Genomic DNA, 20,792 nt, shown 5'->3' with positions numbered 1-20,792 from the left:
ATTAGCTTTCAGTAGCACTGGTCATGATTCTTCAATGATTCCTGAACATGAGTTCCAGAACTCTGACCCTGGTCCTTCTCCCACTCAGCAGCCTTACATCTGTAACTTTGCATGAATTTTTAAAATATATTTGTTCATGGATGTGGGTGTCACTGGCTGGCCCAGCATTTATTGGCCATCTCTAATTGCCCTTGAACTGAGTTGTTTGCTAGGCTATTTCAGCAGGTATTTAGGAGTCAACCACATTGCTGTTTGACTAATTAATTAGAGTTCTTTGAGGATGTAACAAGCAGGATATGTAAAAAGGAACCAGTAGATATGGTGTTTTCTAAAGGTATTCAATAAGGTGCCATATGAAAGATTTCAGCACAAGATTAGAGCTCATAGTGTTAGGGCTGATATATTAGCATAGATAAAGGATTGGCTAGTTAACAGGAATCAGAGGTGGATAAATAGGTCATGTTTAGGTTAGCAGTATGTAACTAATGAGGCTCCATAGGGATCAGTGCTGGGGCTCAAATATTTATGAACTACATTAATGACTTGGTGGCCCGATCACCTGAGGAAGGGGCAGCACTTTGAAAGCTCGTGATTCCAAATAAACCTATTGGACTTTAATCTGGTGTTGTGAGACTTCTTACTGCGCCCAGTCCAACACCGGCATCTCCACATCATTAATGACTTGGATGAAGGGACTGACTGACGACATTGTAGCCAAATTTGCTGATGATGCAAAGATAGGTAGTAAAGCAGCTTCTGACAAGGATACAAAGAGTCAGCAAAGAGCTTTTGAAAAGTTAAATGAGTGGGCAAAAATTTGGCAGATGGAGTATAATGTTTGAAGTTGACCACTTTGAGTAGAAAAGCAGAATTTTATTTAAATGGACACTGCAGAATATTGCATTGCAGAGGGATCTGCGTGTCCTACATGAATCACAAAGTTAGCATACAGGTACAGCAAATAATTAGGAAGATCATTGCACTGTTGGCCTCTATTTCAGGGGGAGTAGTGTATAAAAATAGGAAAACCTTGTTGCAAATGTATTGGGTTGCACCCTACTTAAGGAGGGATATCTTTACCTTGGGGAAAGTTCAGTGAAGGTTCACATGGCTGATTCCTGGGATGAAGGGGTTGTCTTATGAAAGGTTGAGCAATCCGGACCTATAATCACTGGAGTTTAGAAGAATGGGAGATGATTTTATTGAAACGTAAGATTCAGAGAATGCTTGACGGGATGGATGCTAGGAGCATGTTTCCCTTTGTGGGAGAATCTGGAATTAAGGGACCCAGTTTAAAAGTAAGGGATCTCCCATTCAGAACAGAGATGAGGAAGAATTTCTCTTCTCAGAGGGTTGTTAATATTTGGAATTCTCTCCAAAGAGCTGTGGAATTTTGGTTATCGAATATATTTAAGGTTGGGTTCGATTTTTGATTGACAAGGGAGTGAAGGATCATGGGGGACAGACATGAAAGTGGAGGGAAGGCCCAATGGGCCAATTAGACTCTGTTCCGATTTCTAATTATCTTATGATCCCTTCTAACAACTGGCCAATAACTGAAGTTAAACAAATAGGACTTTGGGTTCCTTGTTCTGACTTACTATCCTTTTGAAATCTAGGAGCCAAGTACACTTTTCTTCAGTCTGTGGGAAGATTCCTAGAACTGAGTGAGTTGTGCAGTCCGAATCAGTGATTCCCATAACATAGCCCACCTTTCTCTCAGCTGGTTATTGGTAAGAATAAAATGTAATGTCTCTAGGTTCTGCAGGGAACAACCATAAATAGATATTGGTGCACGGGTGATGAGGCTGATTCCTTATACCCCCGGATGTCATGACCACTTTAGATTATTTCATTGGAGAATACTTTGGGTTTTCTGGATGTAGGAAAATTACTTTGTTTGCTTTCAAATGATAGGTATTTCAGTTGATTAGTTTTTATATTACAGGCTTGTGTCAGTAGAAGAAGAACAAAGAAGAATGAAGAAAAGTACAGCTAAGGAACAGGCCCTTCGGCGCTCCAAGCCTGTGCCGATCATGATGCCCTAACTAAACTAAAAAAACCTCTGCCCTTACTCAGTCCGTATCCCTCTATTTCCTCCCTATTCATGTACCCATCCAGATGCCTCTTAAATGTTACTGCTTCCACCACCTCCTTTGACAGCACATTCCAGGCACCCACCACTCTGCATGAAAAACGTCCCCCGCACATCTCCCTTAAACTTTCCTCCTCTCACCTTGAACCTGTGCTCCCTTATAATTGACACTTCCACCCTTGGAAAAAGCCTCTGACTATCCTGTCTATGCCTCTCGTAATATTGTAGACCTCTATCAGGCCTCCGTCTTTCCAGTGAAAATAATCCTAGTTTATTCAACCTCTTCTCATAGCCAACACGTTCAAGACCAGGCAACATCCTGGTGAACCTTCTTTGCACTCTCTCCAAAGCTTCCAAGTCCTTCCGGTAATATGGTGACCAGAACTGTACACAATACTCCAAATGCGGCCTAACCAAGGTTTTATATAGCTGCAGCATGATTTCTCAGCTCTTGTACTCAGTGCCCTGGCTGATGAAGGCATGCATGCCATATGCTTTCTTAATCACCATGGCCACCTGTGTTGCCACTTTTAAAGAACTGTGGACCTGCACGCCCAGATCCCTCTGTATGTTAATGTTCCTAAGGATTCTACCATTTACAGCGTAATTCATACCTAAATTTGATCCTCCAAAATGCATTGCCTCGCATTTCTCCGGATTAAACTCTATCTGCCATTTCTGTGCCTAAGTCTCCAATCTATCTATATCCTTTGACAATCCCCGGCACTATCAGCAGCTCCGCCAATCTTTGTGTCATCCGCAAACTTACTAATCAGACCACCCACATTTTCCTCCAGATCATTTATATATACTACAAACAAGGTCCCAGCACTGATCCCTGTGGAACACCACTAGCTACAGATCTCCATTCTGAAAAACACCCTTCCACCGCTGCTCTCTGTCTTCTATAACCAAGGCAGTTCTGTATCCATCTAGCCAGTCCACCCCGAATCCCATGTGATTTTAGTTTTTGTACTGGTCTGCCATGTGGGACCTTGTCAAACGCCTTACTAAAGTCCATATAAACTACATCCACAGCCCTTCCCTCATCAATTATCTTTGTCACCTCTACAAAAAATTTAATCAAGTTGGGAGACAAAACCTTCCCCGTACAAAACCTGTCACTAATTAGTCCATTTTCTTCCAAATATGCATATATCCTGTCCCTCAGTATCTTCTCCAAAAGCTTCCCCCCTGATGTCAGACTCACCGGCCTATAATTTCCTGGGTTATCCCTGCTTCCTTTCTTATACAAGGGAAACACCATTGGCTACTTTCCAGTCCTCTAGAACCTTGCCAGTGGCCAAAGAGGATGTGAAGATATCTGTTAAGCCCCAGCAATTTCTTTCCTTGCCTCCCGCAGTAACCTGGGATAGATCACATCTGGCCCCAGGGACTTGTCTACCTTAATGCAATTTAAGATACTCAACACTTCCTCCTTCGATATATTGACATTCTCTAGAGCGTTCACACACTATCCCTGACCTCAACATTCGTCAGGTCCTTCTCCTTGGTGAATACCAATACAAAGTACTTATTAAGGACCTCACCCACTCTAGTGGCTCCACGCATGACTTCCCTCCATTATCCTTGAGTGGGCCTACTCTTTCTCTTGCTGCCCTCTTGCTCCTAATATATGCATAAAAAACCTTGGGATTCTCCATGACCCTGTTTGCTAAAGACATTTCATGGCCCCTTTTAGGTCTCCTAATTCCACGTTTAAGCTCCTTCCTACTTTCACTTTACTTCTCAATGACTTCGTCAGTTTTTAGATGCTTAGACCTATCGTATGCTTCCTTTTTCCTTTTGACTAAGTTTACAATTTCCCTCGCCATCCATGGTTCCCGAATCCTGCCATTTCTATCCTTAATGTTTGCTGGGACATGCCTGTCCTGCACTTCAATCAACTGGCTTTTAAAAGCCTCCCACATGCCAGATGTGGATCTACTCTCAAATTGCCGTTCCCAATCCACATTCCCCAGTTCCTATCTAATTTGGATGTAATTGGCACTCGCCCAAGGGCCACTCTTGTCCTTATCCATGACTACGCAAAATCTTATGGAATTATGGTCACTAAGCCCAAAATGCTCCCCCACTGAAACATTCCAAACTGAAGACTCCACTCTGGGGTGAAGGTATGTTCTGCCCCATTGTATTGTACTATATTGGCATTTACTCCATAGACTGGCCCTTAGCTCTGCCCCAGAGTCTTTAAAGAGGTACCAGAAGAGTTCATTAGTATGGGTGTAACTGTGAGACAACTTTATCACCATCCTTTATCACCATCTGATTATGTGGATAGCTAGTAATTATTCTTGGTTGGAGTGTAATTTTTAGGATCTGTTCATTTATTCAGTAAACATACTTATCGCCTTTGTGACTGATTCAATAACCTAGGTTTTGTATCTATGAACATACTGGGTGTTGCTGTAAGCTTGGACTTTGAGCTTACCTTGTCAACGATACCTCAGTGACTCACAGTGGTTCCACACTGACTAAATTCCTTACTTTGACATTGTACACTCCACTATATACAACTGTGCAAATGTATCTTGCAGGCTATCCTATCATAAACTGTGTGTACAGAGTACACAATGACCATGATATGCAAATATCGTGTCTGGTGCTACAAATTATCTTTTCTGAAGTTTATTTTCAATTTAAAGTGAAACAGCAAAGAAAACCTAAATAGTAAAGCTCATGTTGCATCAGTTGGTGTTTGAAGCTACAACCTTTTTCAAGTCCCCCAAGTCCCCCAATTCCAAAGACTCAATCTCCACAGAATTGCCCAATCAATTCTAAATCATTTGGCCAAAGTTTAATAGATGCAGTGCTTGGCTGATTGAAAGTGTATGCAGATTGGTGGTCCAATATGCTACACCTTGCAGTGTCCCAGATGACTATATCGGCTATTCTCCCCTTTGAGGGGGAGAGCTGACTGGTGGCAATTTAACCTGAGGATCACCACACCTCAGGCAAGGGGCAAGGTTGAGAAGACGGGTCTTCGTGAATAACCTCAGCTGGTGCAGGAATTGAACTCATGCTGTTGGCATTGCTCTGAATCATAAACCAGGCATCCAGCAAACTGAGCTAACTATCCCTACCTTACAGTGTATCATGGACTAGAAAGGGCACAAGCTCCTTCAAAGTAGAGGTATCTCAAGTTTCTGTCTTCAGGAACTATTTATATGTACAGCTTATTGAAAAGAGTTATCCAATTTGCTCCACTCACCTTTTTCCTTGAAGCCTTTCCAAATCTTTTCCTTTTCAATCTTAATTAGTTATTTTTCTCATTGGTATCTTTTGAGTTCAATTTGCTATCACTGCCTATAAAACATAGTGACTACATTTCAAACACTTAATTGGCTGTGAAATATTTTGAATATTCTAATGATGTGAAAGGTGCCATGTAAATGCAAGTTTATTCTTCTTGCACCTGTTTACAGGTTGTAATGTCCCACTGACTCAGATTGGGTGGATAGACACCCCAGAGTCTCTGTCGACCATGACTGTGCATCAGAGAGCTTCAGCTATGAAAAGGATTTTTACTTTTAATTCTTTTAAATCCCAGCCAAGTGGATGCATCCTGGTGAGAGCAGTCAGTCCTCATTTTAGCTTAGCATGAAATCAGCGTTTTAAAGGTATATGAAACTTTCTATGCTTTAACTGCTGCAATGAAAATTGTGTGTGGGGTAAATGAGCTTCCATTAGACTGGCATGTAAATGCTATTTATCACTTTTTCTACAGTATCCAATTACCTTCTTGCAGAGGTTAAACGTTAGTGCAAAGTAGTTAGCAAATGTTAAAGGTTTCAGATTGTATAAGTCAAGAGTTGAGGCCTGACCTGATGTCATCTGAGCAAGGCTTCCTCCTGCAGTCTCGCATTGGTATCAGTCATAGGGAGTAGTAATCAAACTGTACCACTTCTCTGATTGCTTTGGACACTGCATCCAATTCTGACCACAGTGCGGCAGTGCAGAGAAGAGCTGCTTTGATTGGACCTCCGAAGAAAATAATGAAGGCAAAAACCTTGGGGGAAAAAAAACCCAACTGGATGCAGTAGTTAGAGGACTTTAACATCTTTTTGCATAGATGAACTGAGATGGCCGAATGACCTTCCTCCTCCATAATTATTTTGTATCAATGCTACACCTGTGTTATAAGTGCAGGTTTACGTCAAGACTGTTCATTTCTTTTTTGTTCTCTTTATTAGGTTGATATTGAGCTGAAGTGTTTGTGACCAGTCGTGGAATGTTTATTTCCCTGGAAATATGGAAGGAAAGAGCTAACCTGCAGACGCTCTTTGACTTTGGTATCAAAGCGGTTCCAGGATGGGCACAGGACATTGGAAGTATTGCACCTGATTGACTAAACGACTAATTGTCGAACAAAACATGGGGAGCGGTTTTCCCGTCCATTCTAAGCAGCCGTCATTTGGATGTGTAGCAAGAGATTTCATCATTTGAAAGCAAGTTGACCTGAATACACCCATTCTTCCAGCGAACAGTGCAGATGTAGGGTGTTCCACCACTCATTTTTGGAACGCGTGGCTCCTCAGGGATTTTCTTTTGCAGTGTTTTACTAAAGCCATACTTTCAGTGTTGTCTAAAGGCTATAGGAATGAAATGCCAAATATGATTGTTCTGCCCTCGAGTCTGGAACACAGATGTCACAGAGTCTATGTAAGCACATCAGCGCTATTTTGTTTTTTTAAACCCACTGAAAGATTTAATTTCAAGCTTTCCAGGAACTGTATGTGCAATACTCAGTGTGACAAAGCAATCCTATTCACTTTGTTATATTCATCCTTCTTCTGAATCACAGTTGAGCCAGACCTCCAATTGATCCTGATATATCTGCCAGATCGCCCTACGGATGAAGAATTGGGTTAGAACTGCAAGGTCCCATTGTTTCTATATATTTATCTGGGGTATTCATTAAAATAGGATCCTGGGGAACAAGAGCTGTTTGGAAGATGCATTTTTTTTTTACAAAAAATATATCTCAAATAATGCATACAAAATCTACATCATTCTTTCAGCCCAGCTGTCAGTGTATGTTCTGCCTTTCTCTGTGGGAGCACTCTCATTCCTGAGTCAGTAGGTTGTGTGTTTGAGCCTCACTGCAGACATTGAGCACATAATCCAGACTGACACTTCAGTGTAGTGTCGAGGGAGGACTACACTGTTGGTTTGTCTTACAAATGAGATTTTAAAACTGAGACCCGATCTGCCCTCCCTGTTGAAAAGATCCAAAAGCACTAGTTGAAGAAGAGCAGGAGTGTTTCCTTGCTGTTCTGGACAACATTCATTGCTGAATCAACACCATCAAAAGAAATAATAACAACCTGTCGGTCTTTTAATTGTGGGATCTTGCTGTGTGATAAATATTGACTGTTTTTGCACTCAAGGCAGTGACTACGTTTCAGAAGGTATTCTGTTGAATGTGAACCATTTGGGACTTTGAACATGATCAGACAATTTAGAAAGACACATGCTTTCTGATGCAAAGGCATTTTTGAAGTTGTGCATCTTCAAAAACATTTTTAAAAAAAATAAAGAATACATCTGAAAAGGAGGAAAAGCAGCGCAGCTTACAAATATCCTTTTTCTAACGTGTTGTGAAAAAAAAGTGTATTGTGATGGAACTAAAACATTTGCACATCGACTCCTCTTGGATAAATGACACTTATTAAAAGGATCGTGGAAAATTTTCCTGCTTCCGTTTTGTAATCCTTGCTACACTATGTGCAACGATTGAATCAAGTTTATAAGTTTTCCAGTGCTGTAGGAAGTTGCTTTGGTAAATATTGTTTTAAACATTTGTTCCACGGATGTAATGAGTCTCAGAAGGCAACATTTCTTACCCATGCCTAGTTACTGTGAAGCCGTTGTTTTTACAACTGAGGTACTTTGTAAGGCCACTTAATAGGACCTTGAGTCACCAAAGTTATTTATCTCATATAGGCCAGATTGAGTAACATTCGTGAGGTTGTTGGGTTTTTACATCAGTTTTTTGCAAGGGCATTCTTATCCTCTGATGCCAGTTCACAAATCACGGATTTGGTAAATTGAATGTTGTCCCCATTTTAAGATGTTGTTGGCAAGACACATGAATGAAGAAGGCTATGGAATATGCTGTAGTGTGTTCTTTCACCCTCCTCCCCATGTAGGAATTGGTAGTGAGAATAGAGTGTAAATTGGTTCAGAACATGTATATACTCCATAACTTGATGGTCAAGGAAGGTGCGTTCATTATGTGGCTAAACAGGCTGATTTTTCAACCAGCAAATCTTTCCAATTTGCCTCTGGCAAATGGCAAGAAGAGGAATGTTTCCCAGTCAGCTAGAACCTGCAGAATATAACGGCAAACCTTGCCAAGCATAACCATGGCCCAACAGATGGAAGTCCCTGGCTGCTAATGCCCTTTTGTCCATGGGACCTGAAAACCAGTGTATTGGACAACATGCTGTTTTAATCAACAGCTTTGGCCCAAAAAGGTGAGAGATAAGTGTGCACTAAGCAGCAACAACCCACTCCTGGCATCTGCACTGCCCAACACGGCCAAACAACCTATTTCTATGTTGAAATATCACTGTAATTCTATGATCCCACCTAAATCACAATATTGTCCTTGCTTTCCACCCTTTATAATGAGTTTAGTCACTAGCTGACCATTTATCAAATGATAAGTTTGCCTCCTTGAGAAGTGGGAAGCGGGTATCAGCAAATCTTCATAAATGCATGATGGACACCACAAAGCATTTATGTGTAATGCCAGCATGCTCCCTGACTACAACATGGGGCACAAACCAATATTTCAAATAATAGTTCTACCAATTGAAGCTTCCCCACTGCAACCCAGTCATGGCTGGCACTAAACCTGATTTTATGTTTTAATATCCAGTGAGTGGGTGTCATTAGCCTGGCCAACATCTATTGTCCTTTCCTAGAGATACCCTCAGAAGGTGTGGGTAGCTGTCGTTTTGAAGTGCTGGTCGAGGTTTGACTCAACTGAACTGTTGGCTGGGCCACTTCAGAGGACAGTTAAGAGGTAGCTAAACTGACGAGGATCTGTGGCCACACATTGACCAGACTGGCAAAGGCCAGTAGCTTTCTTTCCCTAAAGGACATTGGTGAGTTAGTTAAACCTTCATGATAATCTGATTTACTCATCACCAGGTACTTAATCCAGGCCTTAACATCATTAACGATATCCCTTGACAAAGAGATGTGCCTGTGATTAAGCTGACTTCCCTCTTGCGTTGCTCAGTTTGTTGCTGTAACTGTTTCTCCTTTTTGCTATTTGCTCATTGTATGTATTGGTGCTCCTTTTTTCACATGACAAGGACTTCTGCAATTGGTGGCAAACCAGAAACAATTTCTTAGCTTTTTACAGATGCTGGTGGATCTCCTGTGTATTCCCAGTGTTTGCTGTTTTAGTAGCTTTGTTGACACTGTCGATTTAATCCTGTTAATCTTTAATGTGTTCTGGACTTTACCTTTATCTCATAGAATCATAGGCCATTTGGCCCATCGAGTCTGCACCGACCACAATCCCACCCAACCCCTATCCCCGTAGCCCCACGTATTTACCCTGCTAGTCCCCTGACTCTACGGGGCAATTTAGCATGGCATGTCATTGGACTGTGGAAAGAAACCGGAGCACCCAGAGGAAACACACACAGACATGGGGAGAATGTGCAAACTCCACACAGACAGTGACCCAAGCCGGGAATCGAACCCGAACTGTGAGGCAGCAGTGCTTGGCATTGTGCTGCCCCAAATCTCTTTACAAATGCTTTTCAACATTTTCTGTTTTTCTTTTAGTTGTTTCTGGTTGCTCTAGCTAAATCAAACATTAGATCATCAAACCATGGACTACTTCTGCACAGAAGGAGGCCATTCAGCCCATTATGCCAGTACTGGTACTTTGAAAGAGTGATCCAATGAGTCCCACTCCCCTGCTCTTCCTCTACTGCCCTGCAAATCTTAGCTATTCAGGTCTATATTCAGTTCTGTTTTTATTATTGAGTGTACACATTTGTAATAAGTTTATTAGTGTTAATGAATTTAGCACTAACTTTTGCCCATGCCTATTTCAGCTTGGGTGGTACAAAGGCCGGTACCAATGATCTCACTGACCCTGCACCAGCAGTGTTTTTCATTGTGAAGGAAAGACTTTTCAAATTTCCCAAGTATAAACATAACTGGACAAAAGCAATACTGAGTGTTGTACAGAGGAGATGGGCTGAATTTTACTGGGACTGCAGAGGTTTCACCACTGGAGCTGAAAGTGGGAGGCCGCCCTGCTTTGACTGGTTGTAGAATTGTGGTGGCATCTTCCAACCAAGGATGCCCATTTACAAAATGGCATTGGTAGCAGGATGGGTGCCCCTCCCCCCGCCCCCCGCCCCCCAACATCATCCCACACCATTTTTTCAGCCTTCCTGCCTCCCAGCCTGTAGTTAAAGGGCTGGTAAAATTCCAGCCAATGTTACAGCAATGGAAGAATCCAGAAGATGCTTAAAGTGGCCTGAAACAGGGATTGCCAGCATAGACTTGTGAAAAACAAATGATGAGGAAAACCTGTCACGACCACTCACATGTGCGTGTTAATACTGATGTCAAAGCCCTTGTCATTTTCTGTGATATATGCTTTGTCCTTGAGAAGGGTGAGTTGTAAAATAGCAGGAGATAATTCTGTTAAAATGTGAACATTCTTGTTAATGATTATGGATTTCGAATCAATACATTCCTAACATTCCTCCAACATTAAGCACAGCATGATATGAGATTTTTTTGAATGCAATGAGTGGTTAGGGTCTGGAATGCACTGCCTGAGAGTGTGGTGGAGGCAGATTCAATTGTATGTTTAAAAGGGAATTAGACCGTTATCTGAAAAGGAAGAATGTGCAGGGTTATGGGGAGAAAGTGGGGGAATGGCACTAGGTGAGTTGCTCAATCGGCGAATGGTGCAGACATGATGGGCCAAATGGCCTCCTGCAATCCTCATGGTGTAGGGACATCCACAATGCTGTTAGAGAGGGAGTTCCATGATTTTGACCCAGCAACAGTGAAGGAATGGTGATATACCTGTCCACACCTCAACATGGTGTGTGACTTGGAGGGGAATTTGTAACTGGTGATAGTGTTCCCAATGTGCCATTGGTCTCTAGGTGATAGATCTTGTGAATTTGGAAGATGCTATTAACAGACGCTTGGTGAGTTCCTGTAGTGCATCTTGTAGATGGTCTGCACTGCTACCAGTGTGCGCTGGTGATGGAGGGAGTGAAGACTTAAGGGTTGCCATCACCCTTCTCAAGCTGTTGCTGTGCAGCCAAGACTCTAGCATTTACCCAAAAATGTGAAAAACTCCTTAGCTATCCCCTCGTCCTCAATCTAACTGGCTTCCTCCAATTAACAAGCAAAGTGTTGGAAAACTGGAAAAGCTTGAATTTATAGAGCACTTTTCATGATCCACTAGATAGTGGAATGCATTCACAGCCATATAAATACATATTATACATTGTTATTGCTGTAATATATGAAAGGCAACAGCCAACTGGTGAATAGCTATGTTCTATGAACAGCAATGAGAGTACAATCAGACAACCTGTTTCTTTAATGATGTTCACTGATGGATAAATGTTGGCCAGGACATGGTGAATAACTCCTGTGTTTCTCTCTGAATGGTGCCATAGGAATTTTACATACAGAGAGCAGGCTTGGTTTAATGTCACCTCCAAAAATTAGTCCCTCAAAGTGCAACACTCTCTTAGTACTGTACTGCAAGTATCAGCCTGGATTGTGTGCTCATGTCTCAGGACTGGGACTTGAACACATTACTTTCTATCTCAGAGGTAATAGTGATGCGACTGAATTAAGGTTGACAAGAAATCTTTAAACAAACAATCAAGCAATACCTGCTCACTGATGCCAGAATCACTTGGATCATCACACTTCAATCTGACATGGATGCAAGAGGTTAGGTTGGAATTGCTGTCCTGAATATCAAGGATGCTTTTGATCAAGTCTGGCAGTAAATTGCTAGCACAACTGAGATCAATGGAAAAAGCTTCCAGTGGCTAGAGTCAAGGTTGTCCTCAGCCTTAGTATCTTCAAATGCATCACTGTCCTCCACTATCTGTCCCCAATCTCACTCTTCTATCTTCTTCCTCTGAACTTCTCTGCATCTCCCCTTCCCATTGTCCCACTAATGACACAATCTCTTGTTATCTCTCTATTTTGTTCCCTCTTTACTAACCTCATAAAAAGCATTTTTTGGACCAGGGTTTGGTAATCTCTTCTAAATCGCACACTTTTATGGCCACAGTTTCTCTCCTTTCATCTATTTACTTTCTCCTGGGAATGTTTTCCATTGTAAAAAGTGCTATATAAACAAAGGTTGTCCCAACCTGTGACCCATGGGCCACATAAGGCCCAGCCCAGACCCACCAAACAGACACCCAAAATCAGGTCATTTAATTCCATTTGTGCTTAAATTTCTCATTTGCTGGATGGCTGTGTAAATTCTGTGGGTTTGGAAAGGCCAGAATGTCAGTTCTTAACACTGTTGCCTCATTGGTAGATATAGCTCAAATCAAAGCACTGAGATCTGTTAGTATCAACAACTTGAGGTATCTGCAGACATCATAAAATCCCAACAGTGCAGAAGTAGGCCATTCAGCCCATTGAGCTTGCAACAACAACAATCTCACCCTGGCCCTATCCCTGTAACCCCTTATTTACCTTGTTAGTCCCCCTGACACTAAGGGGCAATTTTGCATGGCCAATCAACCTAACCTGCACATCTTCGGAGTGTGGGAGGAAATTGGAGCACACGGAGGAAACCCACGCAGACACGGGGAGAACGTGCAAACTCACACAGGCAGTGACCCAAGGCTGGAATTGAACTTGGGTTCCTGGCGCTGTGCGAACCATGCCGAAACTGAAACAATGGGAATGGGCTATACATACGGTTAGTGTTTACATCTCTGGAAGAATTTGCATAGCTGATGGTCAGCTGTTCCCAGGGCTGTTTAGCACAAGGAGTGATTTGTATACTCCGTTTTATTCTTTGCTCATTGGTGATTTCCAATGAAGGGCATAGCTGGCGGCACAGGTACAATGGGCTGAATGACCTAAAAAAAGGTAAAATTGCCATAGTCCCAGATGACCATAGGCTGGTGGTGATTTGAATCTGCAGATTGCAATACCTCAGGTGAGAGGCAAAATTGAGAAGACGGGCCTTCATGAATAACCTCAGTCAGTATGGGCATTGAACCCACCCTGTTGGAATCACTCTGTGGCATGAGCCAGCTATCCAGCCAACTAAACTAACTGAGCAATGTTCAAATCCAACTAATTTACAGAGGTAGAGAGGAATGGAAAAGAAACTAAAACAAATCTTCAGAACTGTGGCAACTTGAGACTGAATATATGATCCTTACACTCATTTTCATAGATCACTCCAGAAATGCAGTAGACAAACTTGAAATCTCCCTGGAGTTTAATCTCTAATTCTTGTGGCCTCAAACGCTTCTGGAAAGGTAAAGGAGCTGCACCCTTGGCCATTGCACTGAATCAGTTAAATGAAACTCCTGTTTCATGTCAGACAGCACAGGAGCTATGTGAGCTGCTCTGCTTGCTCGCATCTGTATGACCATGATACTGCACTGAGTCTTCAAGTTAGAAAAGAGAACTGTATTGTCATGTGCGCTAGGGCGTCTTTTGTTCCCCCATTCGACCATCCCCTTGCAAGTATGGACAGAATCCCCTTCCCCAACATAAGATACATACCTAAAATATCCCACAGTATATAAAATGTAACCTTGGTAGCTGAGAAAACAAACCTTCATTGTACACTTTTAATCAAATCAATGTTTATGGAAAGGAGGGGGGCATGGAATTTTTGGCTGGAGTTGATTTGTCACATTGTAACACTGCAGCAAGTGAGTGATTCAGAAAGCTGCTGCCATGGAGACCATAACAAACTAGAGTAAGGCTGGGTTAATCATCCCTTCTGAAAGTCCCACACTCTGTGAATGTGTGTATAGTTTGGAAGAACTCTTTGGATTCAGGCTGAATATCCAAGGAATCTGAACCCATTCTATTGGGTGCCACAGTTTGTGGATATCAACCATATGAGCTGAAATGTGAACGGTTAGCAGTTTTATATATGAATATATTTTAATTGTCTTGAAATGCCGATCTCTTCAGGAGCAGACGGTCACATTGGAGTGGGTGTTGACACTTCTGTAAAATGGCTGCCTGATTCAGGCGAGGCTGTGGATTACATTCCCAGAAGAAGAAATTCTTCGTACCTGCAGAGGTAAGGGTAGGAAATCAGGTTTGCTGTGCCTGTTACAACAAGAACTTGTATAAAATGACCTAAGGCTGTTCACAGAGGCATTATAAAACAAAATATGACATCGAGCCACAAAAAGAGACCAAAAGCTTGGTCAAAGTGATAGTATCTTAAAGGAGGAAAGCAAAGTAGAGAGGCAGAGAGGTGTAGGGAAGGATTTCCAGAGCTTAGAGTGAGGCAGCTGAAGGCATGGCCACGAATGGTCGAACAAAATTGGAGATGCTGAGAGGGGCACAGCTATCTTGGAGGTTGCAAGGTGGGAGGAGATTATAGAGATAGGGAGTGGCCAGCCTTTGCAGGGGTTTGAAAATGGGGCTGAAAGTATAGGTGTAGGTTGGCAAGCATAAGTGCGTTGGATGAACATGATTTGGTGTGAGTTAGGACATAGGCAGCAGAGTTTTAGATAACCTCAGTTTATGAATGTGAGGAGACAGTCAGGAGTGTGCTAGATTCATCAAGGCTGGGGATAACAAAGAGATGGGTGAGGTTTCAGCAGCAGATAAACTGAGGCAGGCACGAATCAGGCGATTTTATGCAGCTGGAAATAGGCAGCATGGTGATGGTGTGGATAGGTGATCGAAAACTCATCTCGGGGTCAAATGTGGCACTAAGGTTGATCCTCAGACTGTTGCCTGGGGAAGGATGTAGTCGATGATTAGGGAGCAGAGTTTTTGACCAGATTCAAGGACAATGCCTTCACTCATCCCAATATGTAATATTAGTGCGAGAATGAGCAAAGCATGTCATTTATTGCTATGGAAACCATCGGTTACTCAGGGAAAATCTTTTAATTCTTTCATAGGATGTGGGTGTAGCTGGCTACGCCAGCATCTGTTGTCCATCTGTAACTGCCCTTATGCAGATGGTGGTGAGCTGCCATCTTGAACCGCTGCAGTCCATGTGGTGTAGATACATCCACAGTGCTGTTAGGGAGGGAGTTCCAGGATTTTGATCCAGTGTCAGTGAAGGAATAGTGATATTGTTCCAAGTCATGGGGAACTTGCAGGTGGTGGTGTTCTCATGCATCTGCTGACCCTCTTCATCAAGGCGATAGACGTTGCGGATTTGGAAGGTTGTGTCAAAGGAGGCTTGTTTACTTAGATCGTTGGGCGTCATTCAGTCTGCAGCAGAGCCAACAGGACGGCGCACATCTAACCAGGATCATAATGTGGAGGAGACGGTGGGGTATTGTCACTGGATTAGTGATCCAGAGTAATGCTCTGGGGGCTCAGGTTCAAATCCCACCATAGCAGATAGTGAAATTTGAATCCAATAGAAATCTGGAATTGAATTGTTGACTGTCATAAAAACCCAAGGGAAGAAAATTGGTGTCTTTACCTGATCTGGACTACATGTGACTCCAGATCCACATCAATGTGGTAAACTCTGAAATGGCCCAGCAGGCCACTCAAGAGCAATTAGGGGTGGGAAATAAATGCTGACCCAGCCAGCAACACCCACATCTCATGAATGAATAACAAAAACATTCTCAAAGAGGATGATTGTTCATATCAGTAATTAAATGCATGAAGGGATTTAAAAAATACAATCTCAGCCTTGTCCTTAAGGTCTTGCCATTGTCAACTGCAATGAGCTTTAAATTGACGGTAAATGTAGGAGATGTCCCTTCTGGCAGTGGGTGGGGGAGGTGGGTCTACAAGAAGGCACTTTAGCAATTGAAGTGAATTACATTAAGGAAGTTTTTTTTAAATGTAGTTTGCTATTTGTGCAGCATTAACTGGAGGCTGCAGGTGGGCAGGAAAACTAATTGTTTCCTCTGGCTGGGGTATCAGAACAGGGGGAAACATCCTCAGGATAACGGGTCGATCATTTAAGAAATGTCTTCACTCAGAGGGTTGTGAAGCTTTGGAATTCTCTATTCCAGAGAGTTGTCGATGCTATACCATTGCGATTTTCAGCAATCAAGAGATGATGGGAGCAAGTAAGAGGTGGTGGCATTGTGGTATTGTTACTGGGTTAGTAATCCAGAGACCCGAGGTAATCCTCTGGGGACCTGGGTTTGAATCTCACCACTGCAGATAGTGAACTTTGAATTCAATAACAAACTGGAATTATCTTTTTTTATTCACTTGTGAGACATGGGTGTCGCTGGCCAGCATTTATTGCCCTTGAGAAGGTGGTGGTGAGCTGCCTTCCTGAAATGCTGCAATCCACGTGATATGGGTTGACCCACAATGTCATTTGAAATGGAATTCCAGGATTTTGATCCAGCAACTGCGGAGGAACGGCGATATATTTCCAAGTCAGGATGATGAGTGGCTTGGAGGGGAACTTGCAGGTGGTGGTGTTCCCCATGTGTCTGCTGCCCTTGTCCTTCTAGATGGAAGTGGTCGTGGGTTTGGAAGGTGCTGTCTAAGGAGCCTTGGTGAATTGCTGCAGTGCATCTTGTAGATCGTACACATGCTACTGAGCGTTGGTGGTGGAGGGAGTGGATGTTTGTGGATGTGGTGCCAGTCAAGCGGGCTGCTTTGTTCTGGATGGTGTCAAGTTTCTTGAGTGTTGTTGGAGCTGAACCCATCCAGCAAGTGGGGAGTATTCCATCACCCTCCAGACTTGTTCCTTGTAGATGGTGGACAGGCTTTGGGGAATCAGGAGATGAGTTATTCACCACAGTATTCCTAGGCTCTGACTTGCTCTTGTAGCCACTGTGTTTATGTGATGAGTCCAGTTGAGTTTCTGGTCAATGGTAACCCCAAGGATTCAGTTATGGTAATATCATTGAATGTCAAGGGGTGGCCGTTGGATTGTCTCTTATTGGTGATGGTCATTGCCTGGCATTTGTGTGGTCTGAATGTTACTTGCCACTTGTCAGCCCAAGCCTGGATATTGTCCAGATCTCGTTGCATTTGAACATTGATCTGCTTCAGTATCTGAGGAGTCACAAATAGTGCAATCATCGGCAAACATCCCCACTTCTGACCTTATGACGGAGGGAACGTCATTGATGAAGTATGGTTGGGCCTAGGACACTACCCTCAGGGACTCCTGCAGAGATATCCTGAAGCTGAGATGACTGACCCTCCACAACCACAACCATCTTCCTATGTACCAGGTATGACTCCAACCAGCAGAGGGTTTGCCCCCGACACTCATTGATTCCAGTTTTGCCAGGGCTCCTTGATGTCACACTTGGTCGAATGCGGCCTTGATGTCAAGGACTGTCACTCTCATCACATCTAATGATGACCATGAAATTATGGTCAATGATCAATAAAAACAACCTGAGGGGAGGAAATCTGCCACCTTTACCTCGTCTGGCCTACATGTGATTCCAGATCCACAGCTGTGGTTAACTCTTAAAGCAAACTGTTTGGGACGGGTAATAAATACTGGCAAAGTCAGCAATGCCCACATCCCATGAGTGAATTTTAAAAAGGTAGAAAGAACCTTTGCCTCGATGAGCGTCCAAGGCTCTTGAGCATCACTGAGTTTCTTTGACATTTGCCAAACTTTTCAATCGTATTTTCTGTTTGCTCCTCCTGCTGCCCAGCATCCCCTTCTCTCCTGGGATGACTTTGGGATGTTTTGGCTTTTATAAAATCTCAATTCTCAGTTTTCATTAAACAAAATACAACAAAACAATCTAAGTGGCAGAAATCTGAAAACAGAACAGAATGTGCTGGTAAAACATCAGTCAGTAAGTATATGAAGAGAATGGCTCTGTTAATGTAACACATTATCATGTAACATACAAAATCAATGGGAGAACAGAGCAGCTGGAATGTATTGGCGGCGCACCCATTTTGTAGAAGGATCCATCTCTGAAACAAAGCTTTTGCTTGAACTCTCGCTTCTGACCTTTTCCGATTTTCATTGTGATTTTTTAATACTCGGGCTCTGTTCCAGTAAAGACATAAATGCCTCGCAGAGTTGGTGGAACTATCCAGATCCTTTAAGATAGGAAGAAACTGTTAAGAGTGCAAGGATCCTACTATAGATTCTGTGGAGCTGAGCCACATTATCCGACTGGGGACAGCAGCCAATGTTTCAGCTTCTCCCTTTAGTAAAGTACCCCACCTGCTGTTTGGACAAATACTCTCAGAACAATTTCAAATAACCCAGCGCCATCTACTGAACAGATAAACTCAGACAACATTGAGCAGAGAAGGTTTCCTACTCCTAGCTACAGCTCTCCCCACAGTCACCTCTTATCATCGTCAGCAATTAAACCAGTTGATGACTGATGAGTTTTATATACTTTATTTAACTGTTAAGAATTGCTGTCCTATAAAGTTGAGTTATCAACACTTTATTGCCTGTTAAACTAAGCTTTGCAAGATAAAGTTTTATTGATGCCAAGTGGGAGGGGACTGGCAGATCCGGTAATTAAACTGCCCAGAATATACTGGCACCCAGTCCCTTCTATAATCTCTTGGCCTCTCAGCACTGAATATAAAGTTTGTATTAGTCTGTAATTAATTAATGCAATGTTCTGATTAATGTGTGTACGTTGGGATAAGATTAATATTCAGCCAGAAAGACATGCCCAAATTAATGACAGCAATGGATCAATAAAAGATTAGCTGTGTCTGACAAATTTAATGAGAAATTAAAACATTTATAAAGGACAACACCAGAGAAACAGTAGGAAGCCATTCGGCCCTCTTGTGTCTGTGCTGTCTCTTTGAAAAAGTTACCTAATTAGTCCCAGCACTCTCCCCGCGGCTTTGCAAATTCTTCTTTTTCAAGTGTTTATTCAATTGCCCTTTGAAATGTACCATTGAGTCCTTCATTCCCTACCACCATTCCCACCTCCCCCACACACTCCCCTCTCCCATCGGACAGTGCATTCTAGATCACAACTCACTGCGAATGAAAATATTGTTTTGGATTCTTTGCCAATTACTCACAATTCTGTGTTCCTCTGGTTACTGACTTTTCTGCCATTAGAAACAGTTTCTCCTTATTTACTCCATCGTAACTCTCTATAATGTCGAACACTTCGCTCTACTCTCGCCTTACAGTAGATGTATAAATGATTTTGTTAAAGTCATTTGATAAGGTGATTTGATTTGATTTATTCTTGTCACATGTATTGGGATACAGTGAAAAGTATTGTTTCTTGCACGCTATACAGACAAAACATACCATTCATAGAGTACATGGGGAGAAGGAAAGGAAAGAGTGCAGAATGTAGTGTCACAGTCATAGCTAGGATCTAGAGTATATATAGTAAATCCACTCGAAAGTCTGATGGCAGCTGGGAAGAAGCTGTTCTTGAGTCGGTTGGTATGTGACTTTGGACTTTTCTTTTTCCCGACGCAAGAAGGTGAAAGAGAGTATGTACGGAGTGCGAGGGGTCCTTGATTATGTTGTCTGCTTTTCCGGGGCAGCGGGAAGTATAGACGGAGTCAGTGGATTGGAGGCTGGTTTGCGTGATAGACTGGGCTTCATTCACAACTCTTCGTAGATTCTTGCGATCTTAGTCAGCAGGTGCCACATATAGGAGATTTATTGATAAAATTAAGATGTATTTGCCTGTGTTAAAGGGAGTGTGGTAGAATTGATAGTAAATTAATTCAAGGATAGAAGATAGAGAGTGGCAGTTACTGGATGTTTTCCAAACAGGAAGAATTTAAACAATGGTCTCCCCCAGGGTCTAGTGTTGGGACCAATGATCTTCTCAACTATATAACTGATCTGGGTTGAGGTATGGGGGCACATAATGTCAACATTTGTAGATGATGTATAATAGAGAGCATGTTTTACTGTGAAGAGGATTGTGAGTTGCTTCAACAAGACATGGACAAGTTATTAGGTTGGACAAAGATATAAATTTTTTTTTGTATTTTTATTCCAATTCAATCAAATCAAGTCCAATTCAGAGTCTCAACAAGTTGAGACATTCCTGGTCCAAGCTGACAAGACAGGGCTCTCACCTCTTGTCTTGGACTTGATCTACATGATCCAAGCTGATTGGAGTAGGCATTGCACCTCCTCCAAGGCTTGATCTCATTTGCATCTTAGCCAAAAGGCCGAGATGCTGCTTTTAAAAATTGCTTCAAAGGAAGCTAAAATGTAACCTAATGACTTCAACCAAGCACAGCATGTCGATACTACACTTGATCTTAGCCAAAAGGCCGAGATATAAATTCAATTTAATGCTGAGGTAAATGAGGTGATGCCTGTTATGAAGCAGATTAAAGGGAGGAAATATAAATTATGGGCCTGATTTCACCATCAAGTTGCACCTGTTTTTGGGCACAAAAACTTGGTAAAGTTGGGCATGAGGTGAGTAGTGTGATCTGCACCTGCCTCTGTGCCAGTTCCCCCTTTAAGGCTGGAAAATGGATGTGATTGGGACTG

At 42.4% G+C, this 20,792-nt stretch overlaps 1 protein-coding gene and 1 non-coding gene across 6 annotated transcripts in view; one reads left to right on the top strand and one right to left on the bottom strand.

Annotated features, from left to right (window-relative positions):
- The window catches only part of mfhas1 (multifunctional ROCO family signaling regulator 1), an 89,798-nt gene extending 81,990 nt beyond the window's left edge, over positions 1-7,808 (top strand). For 2 of the 5 annotated variants that reach the window (XR_013498155.1, XM_078214208.1), the window contains exon 3: positions 6,310-7,808. Coding sequence is in view for 2 of the 5 variants with exons in the window: in XM_078214208.1 (XP_078070334.1) it covers positions 6,310-6,314 (5 nt within the window). In the remaining 3 variants the exon portion in view is untranslated. Of the gene's footprint in view, positions 1-1,619; positions 1,699-1,948; positions 4,231-6,309 lie in introns of those variants that run through there. The other 3 variants (XR_013498154.1, XR_013498156.1, XM_078214209.1) reach the window with 3 other exon arrangements.
- A 12,571-nt stretch (positions 7,809-20,379) lies between these two features.
- On the bottom strand, positions 20,380-20,579 carry LOC144495446 (U2 spliceosomal RNA). Its single transcript, XR_013498277.1, has one exon. It is a non-coding gene; the product is annotated as a U2 spliceosomal RNA (small nuclear RNA).
- Between the last annotated feature and the right edge of the window lie 213 nt (positions 20,580-20,792).

The sequence above is a fragment of the Mustelus asterias genome, chromosome 6, assembly GCF_964213995.1.
Source record: "Mustelus asterias chromosome 6, sMusAst1.hap1.1, whole genome shotgun sequence".
In the NCBI taxonomy this organism is placed as follows: domain Eukaryota; kingdom Metazoa; phylum Chordata; class Chondrichthyes; order Carcharhiniformes; family Triakidae; genus Mustelus; species Mustelus asterias.
Note: the sequence above shows the minus strand (reverse complement) of the source record. Positions and strands in the feature narration are given on the sequence as shown.